The sequence below is a fragment of the Heliangelus exortis genome, chromosome 20, assembly GCF_036169615.1.
Source record: "Heliangelus exortis chromosome 20, bHelExo1.hap1, whole genome shotgun sequence".
NCBI classification, from domain to species: Eukaryota; Metazoa; Chordata; class Aves; order Apodiformes; family Trochilidae; genus Heliangelus; species Heliangelus exortis.
Window position 1 is genome coordinate 6350156 of NC_092441.1, and position 19371 is coordinate 6369526.

At 43.0% G+C, this 19371-nt stretch overlaps 2 protein-coding genes and 1 long non-coding RNA gene across 3 annotated transcripts in view; all 3 read right to left on the reverse strand.

The window, feature by feature from the left end:
- Nucleotides 1-19371, reverse strand: part of ATP5PD (ATP synthase peripheral stalk subunit d) — an 82162-nt gene that overhangs the window by 55200 nt on the left and 7591 nt on the right. The gene's annotated exons all lie outside the window — the stretch shown is intronic.
- SUMO2 (small ubiquitin like modifier 2) lies at nt 6393-13205 on the reverse strand. The gene is made up of 4 exons (XM_071764056.1): nt 12965-13205; nt 11062-11193; nt 8615-8686; nt 6393-7068 (listed from the first exon to the last, which is right to left on the reverse strand). Exons 1-4 carry the CDS (start codon nt 12983-12985, stop codon nt 7006-7008), a joined length of 288 nt encoding a protein of 95 aa, XP_071620157.1. The 5' UTR covers nt 12986-13205; the 3' UTR covers nt 6393-7005.
- LOC139805537 (uncharacterized) lies at nt 15645-19342 on the reverse strand. Its single transcript, XR_011729851.1, has 2 exons — nt 19174-19342; nt 15645-17038 (listed from the first exon to the last, which is right to left on the reverse strand). It is a non-coding gene; the product is annotated as an uncharacterized lncRNA (long non-coding RNA).

Here is a 19371-nt window from a genome sequence, read left to right on the forward strand (position 1 = left end):
CAGACATCTGCGATCGAGTGCTCAGCACTCTGCTCACCTGTGCCTTAACAGCACAAGGCTGCGTTCTTTTGTGCTGTGGAGCATCCACAAAACTCATTTAGCACATAAATTACATATGTTGGCTGCTGACCTCTGCCTAATCCACCTTTGATTTGGTGTCGGGAAGCTTCCCAAATTCCACAGATGACACAGATACTGCCTTGATCACAACTTCTACTCCAAAATTAACGCATCAGGACCTCCCACTGCAAATGTTCCTGTAGTTTGTCCTACAGTACAAACAGAAGGAAGGAAGAAGGAAGCAAACCTCTTGTCTGCTCTACCCATTGTTCCCAGTTTGCACTAATCACAGCCCTCAATACCCCCAGAACACTATAATCTAGAAAATGGGCTTTTGGTCTAGAAAATGCAAGGTTTGTGCTACTTCACTCTGTGTACAACATGAAGTGTCAACTGTCCAAACTCACACCAGCCCTAGTATTAACACAACTCAGAAAAGACCTGAACTGCTAAAACTACACAACCAGGATCACAGTATTCTATCTTTTTCCTAATCTATGATCTAAGAAAAAAAAGAAAAGAAGAAGACTCATGCCCCAACCACTATTTAGGTCCCCAGGGAATTCTCTGTAGCATTCACATCTTTCTAGAGGAAGATGAAAGGGAAATTTTTAAGTAACATGACACAGTTGTTTAAATTCTATTATCCCTTAGGCTTGGGCATTAGGAAGTCAAATGATATCTACTTGCATACAGGTAAGCAACTGCTTTCTTGGGAGCTTTCCAAAGTATTTTGTCATCTAAATGCTTTTCACTCAAACCCACAGGATTTGACTCTTAGATTTGTACCCCTGAGACATAAGGAGCCATTTTTTTAAAGCCAAGATGAAGAAAAACCCGTTCCACTCAAAGCTAGTTTTGACATGCAGCTTTAAAACTAAATCTCCAGCATTTCCAAGGAACCCCATTGATCTCCAAGACAGTCCTGACTGTAGGATTGTCTTTAACTAAAAGCTGCTTTGTTGATTATTTACCCATAACAAGATGGTGTTTATAAAGATTGCTACAAAAACAGGGCTTAGAATCCTTCCCAGTATGATGACATTTGACCAGAACAATTCTCAGCAGCTGTTTGAAAGACTCAGGATACCAAACAATTCCACCTGTTCTTGAAATTCACCACAATGAATGCAAAAACCATCTGGAATTCTGAACAAGACTCCAGGAAATGCAAGGAGAAATACCATTGGTTTGAGAAAAGTATCAGCTTGGTCATCCTCCTGTGACCATGGGTTTCTTTTCTTCACACCACTCTCTGCTACTTACAGCACAGTGGCACAAGACATTCTTTTTTTGTCTCAAACACATCATGCAAAAAAGGTTTTGGCTCAGTCTTGTCTTTTCTTCCCCCAGTTTGTTCACAGTTGAAGGTAAAGAGTAAGATCAGCAAATAAATGATCCTTGCTACAGCTGGACTTGCAGCTGTCAAAGACTTTTGCATATGAAGCTCTGCATGATGGAAATTCAGTGGAAGTCTGGTATCCAGATTGAGTGGTTCACCCTACTGGGCAGATGCTGCATGTTGCAGGAGCTGTGAGTTGCTTTGGTGCCTCTCCAGATCTTCAGGTGAAGGTCACAACAGGAAGTTACCATTGGGGACACAGGCTAAAATCAGCCTGCTCAGACTTCTGTCAAAGCTGCAGAGATGTAGTTCTAAACAAAAAAAACAAAAAAAAAAAAACAAAAAAAAAAAAATCCAAGAGTGACCGATTCATGCTGCCCATGTCTGGGCACCCAGCAGGACCAAGTCTGGCACTGTCCTCCAAAGCACTGATCCTTAGTGAGAAAAAGGGCAAGCATCACTGGAGGGGAGGAGTCCTCAAAGAGCTCCTTTCATTCCACTGTTGTCTTGTCCAAGTTTGCTTAAACTGTGAAGTTCTTCATCAAGGGATCCCCCAAGAGCCCTTCAGGGCATCAGATTTGCTTTAATAAGATCTATGGACTGTATATTGAAAGCAGGAACTTAAACCCCCAAATACAGCTTTAATCACAGAGGGTGTCCTTTGCATCCACGTGTGTCCAGAGAATATCCCTTTCCTAAGGAGCAGCAATCTATGTACTATTTATTTGAGCTTCCACAACCTTTCCCCATCTCTCAAAAGTCATTGTCATCTCAGCATTAATTAATTGTCAAAAAATACAGCTCTTCCTGTAGTCCCCATTCGCACTGCAGCTCCTCACCAACCCATAACCTTGTCTTTCAGCAGCACCCCAGCACCCTCATCAGTTCTGGGATCCCTGACAGCTACCCACCTCTTTGACAGCACCACCAACACTACTGGATCCCTCTCATGCAAACTGAAAATCCTCTGAAGGAAAACTCTTCCCCTCAAAGGGACTCAAACAATTTCATGAATACCAACGGGGCCTCCCAGCACCTCCATGCTGGAAAGACCATTAGTCCCACACTACTGGAGAAGAAACCAGGAAACCTCTGTGATTCAGCATCTAAAAGACCAACCAAAAACTCAACAGGGATCAAAATCCAGCCTTCCCTCTCCTATTTATCCTCACACTCCAAACCACCAGGGAGAAGTGCTATATTACCAGTTCATTCTGACACAAAGTACAAAAAAAGCAAGATAAAGTAGAGGATTACACACTAACAGTACACATTCAGTTTGGGAACCAGTTAACAGCCAGAGTGAACAAACCTCAATAATCCAGAGAATGAACTGTATTAGATTACAATGCTAATATAATTAAGAAGAATCCAAGTTATTTAAATGCTTTTAGATTGTAATTTATTGCTCTACAACAGTCCATCACCCCAGCTGATTTAAGCATTCTGAGAAGTGGCCACAATCTCTAATTCTAATAAAAACCCTTCAATTTATTGCTCACTTTTAATAGATGCTGATCAAGGACACATCTACTTTTTTATTTTTAGCTTTGAAAATAAATTGCAGGTCCTTAGAAATTCAATTCTTTCCAACTGGCTGAAGCATAGAAAGTATTATTTCTTCAAGCCAGTCACATTATACCTTTTCCATTAAAGTTGCAGTAACAGTCACAATAGAACCAGCACCCAACAGACAAAAAGGCAGCACTTACATTACATTGTCTGCTTCGGAAGTAGTGAAATAAAAGTACTAGAAAGAAACAGTCTCCTAAGAAAATAATCAGACTTTGACCATAACAGAGCAGAAATGCTGCAAATGTTTTGATATTGCTACCTCGAGGCAGCAATTATCTTAGTACTACTTCAGGAATTTTTCTTTTGCTGAGAATACCTCCAGTACTCAGCACAAGAATCCCTCTCACATTACCACATGAAGTGTTTCCTTACACCCCTGGCAGTTCAGCATCTTCTCTTTCAGCACAGCCTTACACTCCCAGAACCCCTTCTGAACCAGCATCTTGAGCCACTTAATACTGATCCTCACAAGAACCCTTTTAAGCAAGTGTTATGCCCACTGTGCACTAAACTGAAGACACTGATTTTCAGGTGTTAACCCAGTGTCCCACCAAACCCAGCTGTTCTTCCAATCTGGCATTATCTCCACTGCACATGAATTAAAAAATGTCTTGCTTTGGGTGCCTGAAACAATCAATTTTGGTTACATCTTTTTAAATAACTGAAAAGTTTAAAAATGTTGAAGGTTATGTCCTTTCCACAACTGAAACTAACAACCTAATGTTCACTGAAGGCAGAGACTTGTCAGCCACAAGAACTTGCTAGAATACCATATACAATCATACCTTAATTCATTCTTTTTCATTTAAAAATCATGAGATTAATATTAACTAAAATGCATGGCAATCACTTTGGAACACATTATTTGAAAGTTGTGGGTAGTAAAATAATTTGCCTGGGCACTTGAAAGACCCCAGCTGTTTAGTAAACATTGAAAACTTCACCTCCCAACTAGCAAGACAAGAATTCTTTGCCCAGTTTGCCTCTATCCTTCAGCATCTGGACTTCTAGTAGCCCATGAGGCTACCAGCATAAACCACAAGAACTGCTGCAAATCAAGCCAGGCCAAACAGCTCAAGTGAACTGCAAATAATTGGAGACAGATTGTTTATACCTCATTTAATACCACTTCTGAATCATCACCCCTAGCAGCAGCTTAGTGAAGATAAAGTCACAGTGAAACAGGATTCAACACATAAATTATCTAAGCAGCAGAGGAGCAGAACCAACAAGCAACAAGTTCTGTCGTAAGGGGAGTATTTGCATGATGCAAAAAGTTTTTAATAAGTTTTTAGAAAAATGGATAAGATTGCTGCATTGTTGTGTACACAAATATATACCAGAATATGCCAGCCCACTAAATGTTTTGCTAGACTACTGCAAATTAAGTGTTTGAGGTTCTTAAGGAACTGAGACCCTTGAGTTTCTTGATTTCTATCTAACCAAGGCAGTTACATCTTACATAAACACCATTCAGCACTTTTAGAACTATTATTTCAGAAATATGAGGAGCAGACACAGGTGAGTAGCAAAAAGATGTGAGAAATGGAGAAATTCAGGTGATCAATGCTTCTCCATTTTCTATTAGCCTGTTCCTAAGTACTAGAGAAAATTCAATTTATGCTGAATTTAGGAGTATTTCCAAAGGTGCCTCATCAATCCAAAAGTACAAAAGACTGTGTTTTCAATTATTTTGCACAGTGAGATTTTGGTAAGCTTATCAAAATTCATGTTAAACGGTCTTGTTTTAGTAACAGGACATTATGTCACAATAATCCTGCTCATCAGTTAATGACAGATGAAGCATCACTCCACTAATCCAGGAAATTAAGACACTGTTTTTGAAAGCATGCTGTTCAGTACCTGTCACTTGACTTTTATTGCCTCAGGAAAGAAAAAACAGTAGGCAAGATACAACAGGGAGTTCTGAGCTTCAGTCTTAAAGTGGGTTGCAAAAAGCTGTATTTAAGGAGACCTCACCCTTTCTTCAGAAAGTTAAGCAAGTCCAAACATCTTTTTTGGCCAAACAAGATAGACATGGCTTTTCCCTGGGAAAAGTCTTGGCATAACATCAAGTTGAAAGAATTTTATACACTGTTATCAGAAATCTAGCCAGGTTCAAATCCAGGGATTCTAAAGCCAATGAGAGGAACACAGTCCATTTCTAATCTACAAAAGCTGTTGAAATACAATCCCCTCACCACACTTTCAAGTTTTTTCCGGGACTTTGTGTGTTTGGATATGACATTTCTTCACAAGAGACAATTCCAACCTTGCAATATACCACAGAAGTCTACAAGAGCCAACCCAGAATAAGAAGTAATCCCTTTAACAGCAGAATTTCCTAAAATTAAACCAATGGCATACAGATTGCATCCTTCAGCTACACAGTTAAAAGTAACTGTGAGATGCTACCTCTCCTGTATCTCTATTAGATGCAATAATGTCATATCAAATGAGGTAAAATTGCAACAGAAGTCAAATAGATCATTGTCCATCAGCTAAATGCACAGCCCCATCATTCTGCCATAAAGTTAGAGTTTCCAACCAATCACTTCTGATTGGCTTTACCAATGAATTAACCATTATGAAAACTGTGAAAACTCACAGCAAAAAGTGAGCTCTGCTAACAAGTTAATACCTAAAAGAGCATTAACTTGCTGCAAACACTATGAAATATTACAACAGTCCCAGGACATCAGAGAATGCTTTGGGGCTGCTGAGACAGGTGTATCAGCTTTCATGAACATCCACAGATTTCACAGCAACCTCTAAACTTCCCCAAGAGAAAACTCAAGAAGAGCAGCTTTGTGGAAAAGACTCATGAAAAACATTACTGTCACCACCTCCCTTCAAGCCTCTTCCCCTTTCCAGCAGGAACACCACAACAGTAAAGCAGAGCTTGGAATCTACACCACCATAGCTAAATACACCCAAAAAACATAACTCAATTTTTTATTTTTTGATTTACATTTCCAAGCATCTCCCATTTCATACCATGGTAAACTGAATGATTAATGGAATTATCCGCTCATTTTAAGTTAATGGTTACATCAAAAAGCATTCAAATACAGAATTTTAAATAAGGTACTGTAGCAACAAGATTGATGTTTCTATTAAAGACTGACAAATGGAGCTCAGCTCAAAGGCATAAACAGTCCAGTATTTTGCAGTTGGCCTAATAAAACAGTTTTTGCACAGCAGAACATACACCCCCAAAAAAATAGATCAAAAGACAAAACTGACCGAGATGTCTCAGGGAAAACTCCCATTTTCCAACAGTCTTCTGACTGTAAAAGGGGGATCATGCTTACTTACCGCATGGAAAGCAGAGAACTGAGAAGCATAAAGCACTGCAGAGAAAGAAATACAAGTGCTGAGTACTATTATTCCACAGAAAAATAAAGAAAACTGGTTATTTTAAACAAGAAGTTTATTTAAACAACAAGACGCTTTACTTGAAGGGAAAACTATCTAGGATTTTTTTCTTTTTTTTTCTTTTTTTAAGAGTAATTTTACCCTACTTAAACAGAGATTGCTCTACATGTAACAGCTACGTACAAAAAAGTTATAAAATTGTCCTTGGTTTTACAATGATAAAAGAAAAACATTGAAATTATCCAATCAAACAAGGTATGCAAGGTTTTTGTTTTTAAACAGTGAGAGCAAAATAACTTACTGGAATATAAAGATAAAAGTAGAAGGAGCATGCCACTAACGGAGAAAGGGGCATTTTCACAGAACCAGTTTGTTTTCCCACCCCATCTCCATTAAATGTTGATCAAAACATACCATTGGCCATTTAGTTAAAAAAAATATGCATTATGTCTGTGCACATACACCAGTTACTTTATGTACAATAGAAGGAATAGGAAAAAAAATCAGAGAGAGAAGAGAGAAAACTATACTGCAGTAGTCAGGATGTGGCTGAACCAAGTCTCATTTTTCTAATTGTGAATGTGTTGCCTGTGGGAGCACAGTTCTGGAGCGGAAAGTAGCAGGTTCCTTTTTTGTGTGTTTGTTTGTTTTTAGTACACTCCTCCTGTCTGCTGCTGGAACACATCAATTGTATCTTCATCCTCCATTTCCAACTATAGCAGAAAAGAGAAAAAAGGTTTTCAACACTTCTCGGGTATCTATTATAGGCTCAGTTGTTCTTTCATTTCCTACCTTCATGCTTCTTTTGATGCAACTCAACCAGCCCAGCCCAGCCCAGCTCCCCTCCATCATCATCACTTTGTACATTCAACCTACTTCACCATAACTCAAAAGCAAAGAAACTGCATGGAAAAAAAATGACAGCTGATAACTATCATCCTAGGATGATTCCTAGTATGTAACTTCAGGGTGCATTGTGTGACTCCTATGAAAAAGATCAGCATTCAAACTAATTATAATTTTTGTTGCCTACTTGGCCATTGCCTTTTCCTTCTCTTTACTTCCTCAGTTTACCTTAGAATATTGCCACAATTCCAGTTTTATGTTGCTGACTTCAGATACAGCACTAAAGAAATCAGACTATAATTCAGGTCCCTACCCAAACAGGCAGTAAAAGAGAGCATAAGGAAGCACACAAAAAAAATTAAAACCACTTTATATAGTCAGAAATGTTATAAACTGCCAGTGAGGAACAGCAATACTTTATTAATATAATTCTCTTTCACCATAAATTTTACAGTTGGTATTCCTGGGATGTTATTACCTACGGGCAACATTTCTACAAAGACTGAAGGAGTTGCTGTAACTAATGTAAGGTATATTTTGAAACAGTCTCAATTTCTGCTCCAGGAAATCAAACTGATCTGTGGCATTTACTGCAGCTATAAATAGACTGATCCTTAGCTTCAGTGTAACACGGATGGAGAGAAAAGCACCCTGGTTGCCTCAATTATAAGTTTTCCAAATTAAAAAGTTGCACAGATTATGGTCATAAGGGACAGATTCTGGAGCAACTGCTTAGAAAATACAGATCTATTCAAACCTTCTGAAAACAAGAGTCCCTTATTTTGTAACAAGTGGTACTGGAAAGCACATAAAACTATCACTTAAAAAGGCTGATTAAGCACAGCTATGTGGAGCTGTACAGAAAAATACTCTCAAGAGTTACTGAGAGCCATTCTGTTCTTGGAACAGTATTTGTTTTAACAAAATACAAACAGACAACCCCAGCTTCAGTTTCATTAATTTTATGCCCCCAGAACAGGTCTTCAAATTACAGAAAATTACTTTCACATTGCAAATGCATCTTTGGAGACAGTATCTCTGATAACCACCTGGCAGGCTTTTATAAAAAAAGCAAAGCTATTGCTTCAGGAAAACCTCAATTCTTAACTTACCAATTCTCATCTCAGGGCTGTGACTCAATGAAGTAAGAGTTTTACAAGACTTACCACCTGCACATTATACTTAATTTTCTTAATTTACCATTACATTGATACACTCATTATTAAAAATACTAATGAAGTCTTAGGTTCTGTTTTCTATAATTCTAAACCACTTACATCAAAGCAATGGTAAAAGAGATCATGTTATATCATTAATACATACAAGTATACAAATAATTCATATCAAACAGATGCATCAACACCTGCAGCAAATTTCAAATAAGAGCTTTTGAGTCTTGCCTCTGCTGTTTACCTGTGCAGGTGTGTCTGTTTCATTAATTGGCTGCCCATCGAACCGGAATCTGATTTGCCTCATTGACAACCCCTGCACAAAGAGAGGTAACACAGGGCAAAGTCAGCCTGGTGTAAAAGTACTCCCTAGTTTTTACTTTAACTTAAGTCACTAAAACTGCAGCATGATCATTAAAAACAACCATCCCTAATGCATGATACAGTTATCATACTCCATGCACTTGAAGGCATTTCACTAGAAATCCCTGCAATCTGTTTTGTATTAAAAATTGCATTGTGACCAACAAGTAAGAGAAGCAACAGTGCCCCCACTGACTGCAAACTAAAATCAAGCAATTTTAGTACCCAAGTCTTAACCCCAAAGGCTGAGATTTTTTTAATGCTTTTAAATAATAGATCACTTGAAAATTAGATGCAACACTTAGGGTAACAAATGTCAAACAGTAATATTCAATACTTCTTTTTGATATTCCCCCAAAGCAAAGGTGTTTTAAAATGCTATTTTCCAGAAATGCAACCACCATCTATTAGTCTGAAGCAGCAAAGTGCAGCCAAGGCAACTTTTTGACCTTAAATTCCTATTAAATGAAATCGATAGAAAAAAGTTTTTCCATGCACACCTGGAACTTTCCAGAAACTACTGAACAAGTACTTTGAACTAGCATTTCTACCACACAGCAGTCATTTTGCTGACCTCTTCTACCCCTAGAAGACTGCTCCTCATTCTTGCTTGAGCCAACAGATTCACAAACCTAACTGAAGAACAACAATCCCTTCTACTAATGACATAACCTTCAAATTCACAAGTTATTTTTCAAAGGTATTCTACAGCTCACTACATTCTGCAATGAAAGGGGAAAGAGGTTTACAGATACAGCCAGAACCAAGAAAGAACCTTAATGTCTACTTTTTTCCCAGTTCTTTCTATACTCTGTGCAGACCACCTAGAAATACCAGAAGCTCAGCTGGTTTTGAAGTAAGTCCTACGTATTGTGTGGTGCTGCTTTGGCACCTCTGAATTAGTAAGGAAGCCTTCATTTAGCCACACAAGAGCAGATGTACCACACAGAGGACTTAAATACAGTAATGGTTTTTGAGAAGTTAATTTGTCAGGAAAAAGTATTCTAATAAAGAACATGAGCAAAGTTTTTTGGTAAGACTTTATAGTTCAGACAAAAATGCTTTTTCTAGCCCACTCCTAACACCATCTTGTTCAAAAAAACCCATGTGGCTCAGTGTCATGGCAGCAACACATTTCTGCACAGCAACATTTGGTTTGAGCCACACTGTTTCTTAAAATATGTATTACCTATTCCAAAAGTGTTGGGGTTTTTTTGCAGGTTCCTGACAACTCTGAGCTGAATAAATGTTATCTGAAACCCTATGAAAAAACCTGCACCTTGGTGAGATTAGTATCCACAAAAAAATAAGCATATTCCTTGGATTATTTTTTCCCCACATACAATAATCACAAGTTCTTCTAAACCTATCATTCAAGGGTTAGCTGCCTCCATTTTAGGTCTTACTATATACAACACATGATTTTCATTCTTTAAAGCTGGTAAATTACGTACTATATGCAACTTCCACCTCCAAAATTAAACCTGAAGTCCACAGCTTAAGGATTTTAATATTGTGTATGCCTAATAAGGAGCACAAATAAAATCTAACTTTAAAAATAACATGCAGTACAAATGCTTTTAAACAAAGTTTCGGAAGTAAGCACCTAAAAAATTTTAAGACTAATCCATTTCCAGACAAGATTTTTCTAGTCAAGAACTTCAGAAGAAAGAGTTAAACAGCTCTATTCTTATACAGATGTTTTTAAAACTTGCAATAGATTTCACCTAGTAGGCTGGCTGCAGTTGTGACTAGCAAAATATTTTTTGTCCCTAAGAGAACCAATTTGACATCTAGGCCACAAGAAAAAAAAAGTCCATCATTAAACACACAAGCTCATTCTCAAATTAGACACTAAACACCTTTAAACCAAAAAATACTCACTGATATTCTCTTTTCTCAACACAATAATAAGCTAATAAATCAGAATTCTATGACCAGACCAAGAAGTTACTCAGAGCTATAAAAATACCAGTGATTATCATTCAACTCTGTCCTAGGTTTTTGCTTCAAGTTAATACACCCTCTTTCCATACTGGTATTTTTGAACAGAAGAGTAACAGTTGCCCCCCAAAAGCCTACATCTATAACAAAAATGTCACAAAGATAACAACATTACCTTTATTTTACCCATTTTCTAACACAACCCTGTCAGTCCACTCTATATCAGACCCTAGGAACAATACACTTTCCACAAAACAATTACTTTGGAAAAACTGTTATCATTTTGCATATTTACATAGTTTAAAATTTTACTGTCATCTATCTCCACGGAGATCACCTCTCCCCTAGACACAGGTTCTCCTCATGATCATACAAGAACCATACCTGTCGTTCACAATAGGCTTTCATTAGTTTACTAAGTGGTGTATGCCTCTTAATCTTAAACTGCACCACAGACCCATCTTGCCCTGCCACCTTCAGATTAATGTGGTCATTGTTTTCAGTCTTCACTCCTTCCTGTTGAGGAAATAAAAGAAGAAGAAGAAAAAAAAAGTACTTTTTAAAAAGATACGAAACAAGAAGTTAACATTTTATCGAAGTGCAACAGGTCATAAAAAAAGAAGGAAATAAAGGTGTTATAGCTGTTTACCAACGTGAAACTTTGATTTAGGAAATAAAGGTCAGTACTCGGTTGTTTTTTTTTTTTTAAAGAAAGCCATACATACACACAAAATCCCAAACCTTACTCAGAGTAGCTGTCATTCTTGAGATTGGTCAACATGCAAATTAGCAATGAAGAGTTACCAGGCCTGTTGTTTACAATAAAATTTTAGAAATATCCAAGTTATTTCTACCAAGGGCAAGCTAATATGCCACAACACTGTCTCAAATCAATGGAATAAAGTTATTTTTGTTATAACTATGATCTCAACCACTAACAAGTCTCTTTCTTACTATCTCCCAAACTTTTTCATATCAGTTGAGGTACTTCTGAAGAAAACTTCAAGACACTTTAAAGGACTCTATTTAGAAAAGGTGACAAAATCTTAAAAAAACCCAAACAAACAAGCTTTCTCCTTCAGAAAACACCTAAGAAAAAATCCTTCTTAAGCAGTCCGGTCTTCTTGATTCCATTGGAAACCACGCGCCGCAATTGCAGAGAACCAACTTTCAACTCCAGTGCTCGGATTTTGATCCAGAGTATCACGGGAGAGGCAAAGAGAACATTAAACGCTACCCAGATCCCGGGCAGTGCCCTCTCCAGAGGTGCCCGGCAGCGTTTTCATCTTTGTTTTCTTGAGGAGGAGCTGCGCGGGTGAGGGGATGGCCCGGGCCGGGGTGCGGGTCCCCGCCATGTGACAGATCCCCGCTCCACGCCACACCGCCCCGCTGCCCTCGGGTATTTCCTGGCTCCTTCAAACTCAGTTTAAAAATTAGGGATAAAACAATTTAAAAAATAATAATTAAACATTTTTTTACTATTTTTTATTTTTTTAAAAACGGCGGTAGAGTGGTGTTGGCTGGTTGTGGTTGTTTTGTTGGTTTGTTTTTTTTTTTCTGTCCGTTCTTTTTTTTTTTTTTTTTCCGCTGTGTGTTGGTTGTTTTTCGGTTATTTTTTTTTTTTTTTATTCCTGCTGTGGAAGAACTCTGCTCCACGCGGTTCCCCCCGCCCGCAGGAGCCCCCCCGGCGGCCCCTCCCGCGGCCCGGGGCGAGAGGCAGCACAAAAGGGGGCAGGGAGCGAAACCCGCCCGCCCCTCCCGCGGCCCAAAGGCCCCGGCGCGCTCCGCCAGCACCGTATGGGAAGGGGCTGGCAAGTGCCCCGGCCAAAGGCTGCTGGCGAGCGGGGATGCTGCGCCCCAACCTCCGCTAGCCGCCCAGGGGAGACCGGATCCGGCCCTGCGAGGAGGAGGAGGAGGAAGGCAAAAGCAGCAACCGCCTCCGGACCTGCCTGTCTCCCTGAGGAGGGCGGGAAGGGAGCCCGGATTCGCCCCCCTCAGCCCCCCCCACCCCCCCTTTCCTCGCCACCCTCCCCGGGGATCCTCCGCCCGCCCCGGGAGGCTGCGGCCCCGGCCCCCCTCCCCCGGCGGGGCGGGAAGGCGGCCGCGGCCTGGGTGCGCAGGAAAATGGCGCGCAAAGCCGGCGCGGGGGAGCCCAGGCCGTTGGCTGGACGGGCCGGGGCCGGGCCAGCGGCCGTGGCCTGGCTTCTCGCCGCCGCCTGAGGGGCGAAGTGAGGCGGCGGGGCCGAAGGAGGGAAGCGGACGGGGGGCGGGAGGGCGCCTGCCTCACCTTGGGCTTCTCGTCGGCCATGGCGAGTCAGCGATGTCCGGGCCACTCCGAGCGCCTCACAAAGGGGGGGAAGAAACGAGCGAGCGCGGCGGAGAAGAGAGGAGAGAGAGGGAGAGAGAGAGAGTGGGGAAGGCGGGGGGGGGGAAAGGGAGCGCGCACGCACTGCCGCGGGGCCGCGCCTTGCCCCGTGCGTGCGCGCGCCCGTCCCGTCCGCCGGGCTCTCCCCCCGCCCCCCCCCTCCCTGCGCGGCCCCGCCGCCCATTGGGTCCCGGCGGGCGGGGAGGGGGCGGGGAAGGAGGGAGCGCGCGCGCGCCCCCACGGCCGTTACATAACGCGGCGGCGGGGGGCGGAGCGTGCGCGCGCCCCGGCTGCTGCCCGCGCTGCGTGCGCGCGCCCCGCCCCGCCCGCCCGCCGGGCGCAGCGGCTGAGCCGTGCGGCGGGTATTGTCCTCCTCAAAATGGCCGCCGGCCCTCAGCCTCCCGACCCGGCCCGGCGGGTTCATTCCCCACCCCACCCCCTTCTCGGCCTCCTCAGGGCTCCCCCTCCGCGCTGCCGCCCTTTCAGCACCTCACCCGGGGGCCCTGCGGGCTGCCGTCGCTCTCAGGTCTGCTGTGCCGGGGGCACCGACACCTTCCCCTGGTGATCCCTCACAGGTGACCCCTCCATGTCATCTTCCTCTTATGCGTCCGCAAACCTGACGCGTTTTTTCCCTCGTGGCCTTCGGTGTTTTATGGATAACACAGGGGCTGTGAGGTCTGACAGCCATCCTTTGCTTCCAGAATCCCCAGCCATCTCCCCAAGGAAAGTGAGGAGTGAGTTAACTTTGAAATATGTGTAGTTTCTGCAGAGGGAACGATGCTTTCACCATGCCTCTGCTCCAAAAAGTATATTAAAAATGCACCTTGAATACAATCAAAACAATTGCAGTCCAGGTTTACTTACATTTTTCAACAGGCTAAGGATATGATGCATCACCTCCAAAACTATAAAACATAAATAAGGAGATATACTACTTATGATGCCATCTATTCAAGTAAATTCAGCGATTTCACCAAACAGGTTTCCACAAAACAATGTGAGTCTTTTTTTCATCAGCCTTATACCCACTGCTATCATTTATCAGCAGATTCTCTATAGTAATTAGGTGGAAAAGAAGCACCACAAAAATTACCTTTGTGAATACTTCAGGGACAGATTTACCAGGTGAGCATCAGTCTGTGCCAGTGCCACTCCGTGTGGTGAATATTCTCTGGACCATGATGCGGAGGTGGCCTTGTGGTCACACAAACCCCCTGCTCCTGGCATGACAGAACCCGACATTCCACATCAAGCACTGACAGCACCATTTTGGAGAAGTTACAAGACAGGATTTGTCCAGAGGACTCTACTCGAGTAGTGAAAGATACACGAGTAGTGTTACAATTTACACGTGAAAGTAGACTGCTTCTCTCTGTAGATTCCTATCCTCCTCTGCCTTTTGTCGCATCAGTTCACATTCCAGGACCTCCCTTCTGGAAGCTGATAAACGGGGAGGGGTTTCATTTTAATGAAATTGTCTGGAAATTGAAGAATACAGGAAGCTGAAGACTTGCCTTTACCCACTGCAGAGAAGGTAACAGACTCACAGTCTACCTCGGGCAGTGAGGATGGCCCGTGCAGCCAGCTCAGCTCCCACAAAACACGAGGTAGTCTTTTACCTTCTCCTTCTAGAATAGGCTCCCATATATTGTAAAATTTTCCCTCTGCTTCAGTACTCTGAAAGATCAAATCTCAGATAAAATTTCATAGAACCCTTTGGTTTTTATATTTTACTCCTCAAGAGTCTCTGAGAGTCACTTCTGGAAAAGAAGAGCTCAAGTCTGACCCCAGAACTGGTTCATGTTGAACCTTATTCAAACTGATAGTCTTTTGAGCTACAGCTTCCACTCCTACCTGTGTAATTTTCCTGCATTTATAATCAAAAGACTATTCCAATCAGCCTATCCTGTTTGCATTTAATCACTTGTGTTATTATTTTTTTCTGTTTAAGTTACTGGGAGGCAGGAAGCACCTGTGGCTAGAGAAAACAACATGGTTCTGTGCAAATCCCCTCCCCAGGTCTGAAGGTGTTATCAGTCTCCTGCGTTCTCTCTTCACCTTTTATTTTCACTCTCAATAGCAATTTGGACCTTCTGAAGTCCATTATCACCACAGAGAAGGACTATACATGAGAACAAGGAGATAAAGGATCTTAAAAGCCACTCTATCCTTCTGCTTTGTACATGGCTTTTTAATGTGAGACTCAAAATGCACGGGGCACTTCACAGAACAAAATAGAAATGCAATTTCCCCGAGGACCTGAAGTTCTATTTTTAGAAATGATGCAACATCACAGAGAAGCCACTGCTGTGAGGAAGGGCTGTGAGGAAGGGCGTCACAAGACCCATGTTGCTCTGCAGCCCTGTTTTATTTTGCTCCTGCCACTTCTTCCCCCTCCCTCTTTGAAGATCTCTGTGCTGCAGGTCCAGGAGGAGGTTTTCATCAGGAGCTGGGATGAAACTTGTCAAGGCCCAAGAGTGACATGAAAGAACTGAATGCTGGACTGGCTTTAAGTGAGGCATCATGAAGGCCAATGTAACAAACAGAACAAGTGTGCTTAAAAGGAGACTGGAACATACACTGGGGTTTTTTTTTGGGGGGCTAGAACATATTGGCTTTCCCTTCCACTGCAGAAGTTACATGAGCTCAAAAAAGCTGAGAACTGTTTCAGATGTACCACCATTGGTCTCACCACCAATTAGTGATCCCCAATCCCACAGCAGGTTTGTATGAACCTCATTTTCATAAGGCTTTTCCAATTTAGCAACAGAGGAAATTCACAGGAGATTCAGTGGAGCTAACAATAAACAGAGTGCTAAAACCTGCAAAGATAACTGGCTAGACAGCAGCACTCAGAGTGAGCAGCAGGGGAGAAGCCACACTGAGAACTACAAAGAACCCAGTCCTGCAGGGTCCAGGCTGCAGCAGAGGGGGGCAAAGGCAAAGCTTTTTGTCTCTCTGAGCTCCTCCTCTTCAATGCATGGAGTTGGAGGGCAGTGAATGGGGAAGCATCAAAGTGGGGATTCCAGAGAAATTCCATCTCTGGGAAAAAAAATTCCATGGGTTGTTTTCTAAAATGCTTCCATGCTTTGTTTAATTCTTGTACGGCAGTTTTATAAGGAAGAAATATATCTATAGATCTTGCAGAGCTCTTGGGCTTAATAGTCCACCTTCTTCTGATGAGCACAAGGAATATGGGCATTCAATATACATTCAGTTCTCACAGATTTCAAAACATTAAGATTTTTAAGACTTTAAAACAGCTGCAAGCAGAAGTGTGGTCCTGCAAGCAAAAGCGTAAAAAAGCAACACCAGCTTCTTCCAAACTGTGTGTTACATTGCAATTAGTTCAATGCAAGTATAGAAAGCTTATTTGAAGGTGCAAGATAGCAGGACAGAAGCTGCTGTCTCAGCCAGGACCTTGAAGGTCTGAGTGACTTACTCAGGCTTTGCTCCTTGTTAATACTAATTTACCATCAGGAAAATATACTTTGCCTAGGGCACTGCATGTTCTGTGCCTTCCCTGTTGGCAATGCTGGTCATTCCCTCCCTTCCCCAAGTCATGAAATAGCTTTCAAACCTTATATTTTGCAACGGAGTAATTCTCCTCATTATCAGGACTTGCTTTTTTTTTTTTTTCTTTTGCACAACCTCCCACCACCCTTCTCTTTTTTTTGGCCTGACTGCAAAACAATAACACAGTTTCTCTTTGCCTTTCTCCCTGGGCTGAGAACCTCTCCTTCGAAGGCTTTTTAAGAAAGATGAAGTTCCATGCTGACATAGTTCCCAGTTCTGCTCAGTGACATACACTGAACATGCACAGAAGCCTTTTTGCAAGGTGTGCAGGAAGGTCTCCCTTCTAGATAAGTGCAGACCTCCAGCCAGTGTTCAGAGGAGGACTAAAAAAATGTCAAGATTTCATACTAGAACTCATCTCCCCAAGATGACTTCCCCAGGAACCAGCCACCTTCCTTACCAGTTCTGGAGCATCAGATGCTGCAGATATAAAAAGCCTTAGAGAGAATAATGTGGAGAGTTCATGCCAAGAGACAGCAGGAGGGGACCAAAATATTCCTGCTCCACCTTTGAGTGTTTTTCTTTACAAAGGGTGGATCCTGGAGCAGAAGAGGACATTATCCCACTATTAGATCCACCAACTCAATCATCAACACTTCTGTCTCCATGTTGATAAAGAGAAAATAAGACCAGTGGGAGCAATGGGCACTCTCCAGGCCTTGCAATGCAGTTGGTAAAGGCTGCTGACCTGCCTTCTGGCTGCCTCTCCCTGCACACAGGGCTGCAGCTCCCTACAGAGTGACCCAGAGACACCAGTGTTCCACATGGAAAAGAATAAAAGGAAAGCAAGAAAAACACACAAAGAAGAGGGATGCTCCAAGCATTCCCTGCAGGAAAGCCTCAGGTGGCAATTCTGTGGAAAACAGTGACTCCCATCCTTTTAACAGGGAATTTGTTTGGTAGGCAAGTCTCAGATTTCCATTAAGAAAGTTAGCCAGCTCTATAATAATTATGCATTTTTGTTCATTAGTAGCTTTTGATTACTATGCCCACACAAGCAGTGGGCTCTCTTTTACTCCAAGGCACTGTGTGGTATCATAAGCCTTCAGAAGTTTCCTTCTATCAGTCACAAGAAACTGATATAGAGTTAAAGAAATAGCACCTCAAACTTGAAGAATGGTTGTAGAAGACCTCTTACTGCTGAGTTTTCAGACTTCCAGTTTTGATTTTTATCTGGAGCCATTTCAGTAGTGTGTGGGAGGATATTTCAGATCTAGATAACTGACATCCCCACAAGTCTGCAGTGAGAGCAGCAACATTTCCTAAGTAGATGAATTTGACTCTAAGTTGCACATCCCAGAATTCCCACAAAATACCGGACTCTTTCCCACAATAAGGATGAACTTTCTTAAAACTGATCAATCTTAGTTTCTCAAGCAGGTTTCTGAAGAGTTAAGTTCTTTTACCCTGCAACAAGCCATTCCTCATGACTGAACTGCCACTTCTCAGCACAATCAGTCACAACGTGCTCTTAGCAAAGAAAACTGCTTTATTTTTATTGAAAATGAAGGGTGCAGTAGCCAATAAAGTAAAAAACCCAAACGAACCACAATTTAGCAATGAAGTTTTCCAGCGTTTTTTTTGTACTAGGACACCAAATGATTTAAGCTACCTTTAAGAATTAATTCTTTGTGAGGTTCTTCAAAAAGCACCAGCCTGAGGGGGATCAGGTTATTCTAGCTACGAGTTCAACAAGACAGCATTGTTAATACTTTCCTTAAAAGAGTATCACTGAACAAGTTTGTTAATTAGAGAAAGAGGTAAAAAGTGAGGAGTATGAGGAGATAGGGAAGGAGAGTGGAATGGAAGGAAAGGAGCAGGATGTGGTCAGTGTTTTATCACACCAGGTTATTAATAGACACTCAGGTTCAATTCATCACTACCTGAGCTCCCAGTGTCAGCAGAAGTGAGGAGACATTTTGCAGCAGTTTCATCAGGCAGACTCTGCCCACTCTTTAGGGGGTCTCAGCTCCCACCCTGGCCCCTGCCAGCCACAGCAGGGAAAAGACCTCCTGACCAGAGTTAGTGACCAAGGCACTAGTGCACAGTGGGCTTCCCAACACCTGCCAGCACTGCTCCCGACCTGCTGTGATCCATCACCAGCTCCAAGCCCATCTCCAACCTGAGAGCAACCCCCTGGAGTCATTACACACATTCCATTAGCTACCAAGGAGTTTGCCAGAGAGCTCCAACAACTCTGTGTCAGAGAAAGTCACCATCAGCAATCTGGAGGCTCCTCTGCCTGCAGGTGCTCCCAGTGCGTGAAGAAGGAAGAGAAACCGGTGAGGACAAGGGCAAGCAGGGAACACGAATACAGGGCTGACACCAACCAGACCAGCGCGCAGCCGGGGACAGCACCGCATCCACACACCACTTCGGGACAAGAAAATGAAGTGGATCGCGAGGGAGCGGGCTTCGTCCTTCTCCTCCTCCCGGGCAACGCGAGCCGGTAACCGAGGAGCAGCGTACGGCAACCCCGGTGGCAGCGGCCTCGGAGGTGGACTCGTCCCACCGTGCCCTGGGCAGGGCTCCGGACGCCCGACCCGGCTCCTTACCCGCGCCCAGCCTCGGGGAAGCGCCGGGGACGGCTCCGGGCGGGAGCGAACCGGGACCAGCCCGGCCCTGCACGTCCCGCCCCAGCGGGGCCTTCGGAGCCGGCGACGCTTCCGGGGCGAGCACCCGGCGCCTGTCCCGAACCCGCGGAGAGTCACGGGGCTCCTTCAGCCGGGCCGGGGCCGCCGCTTCAGCTCGGG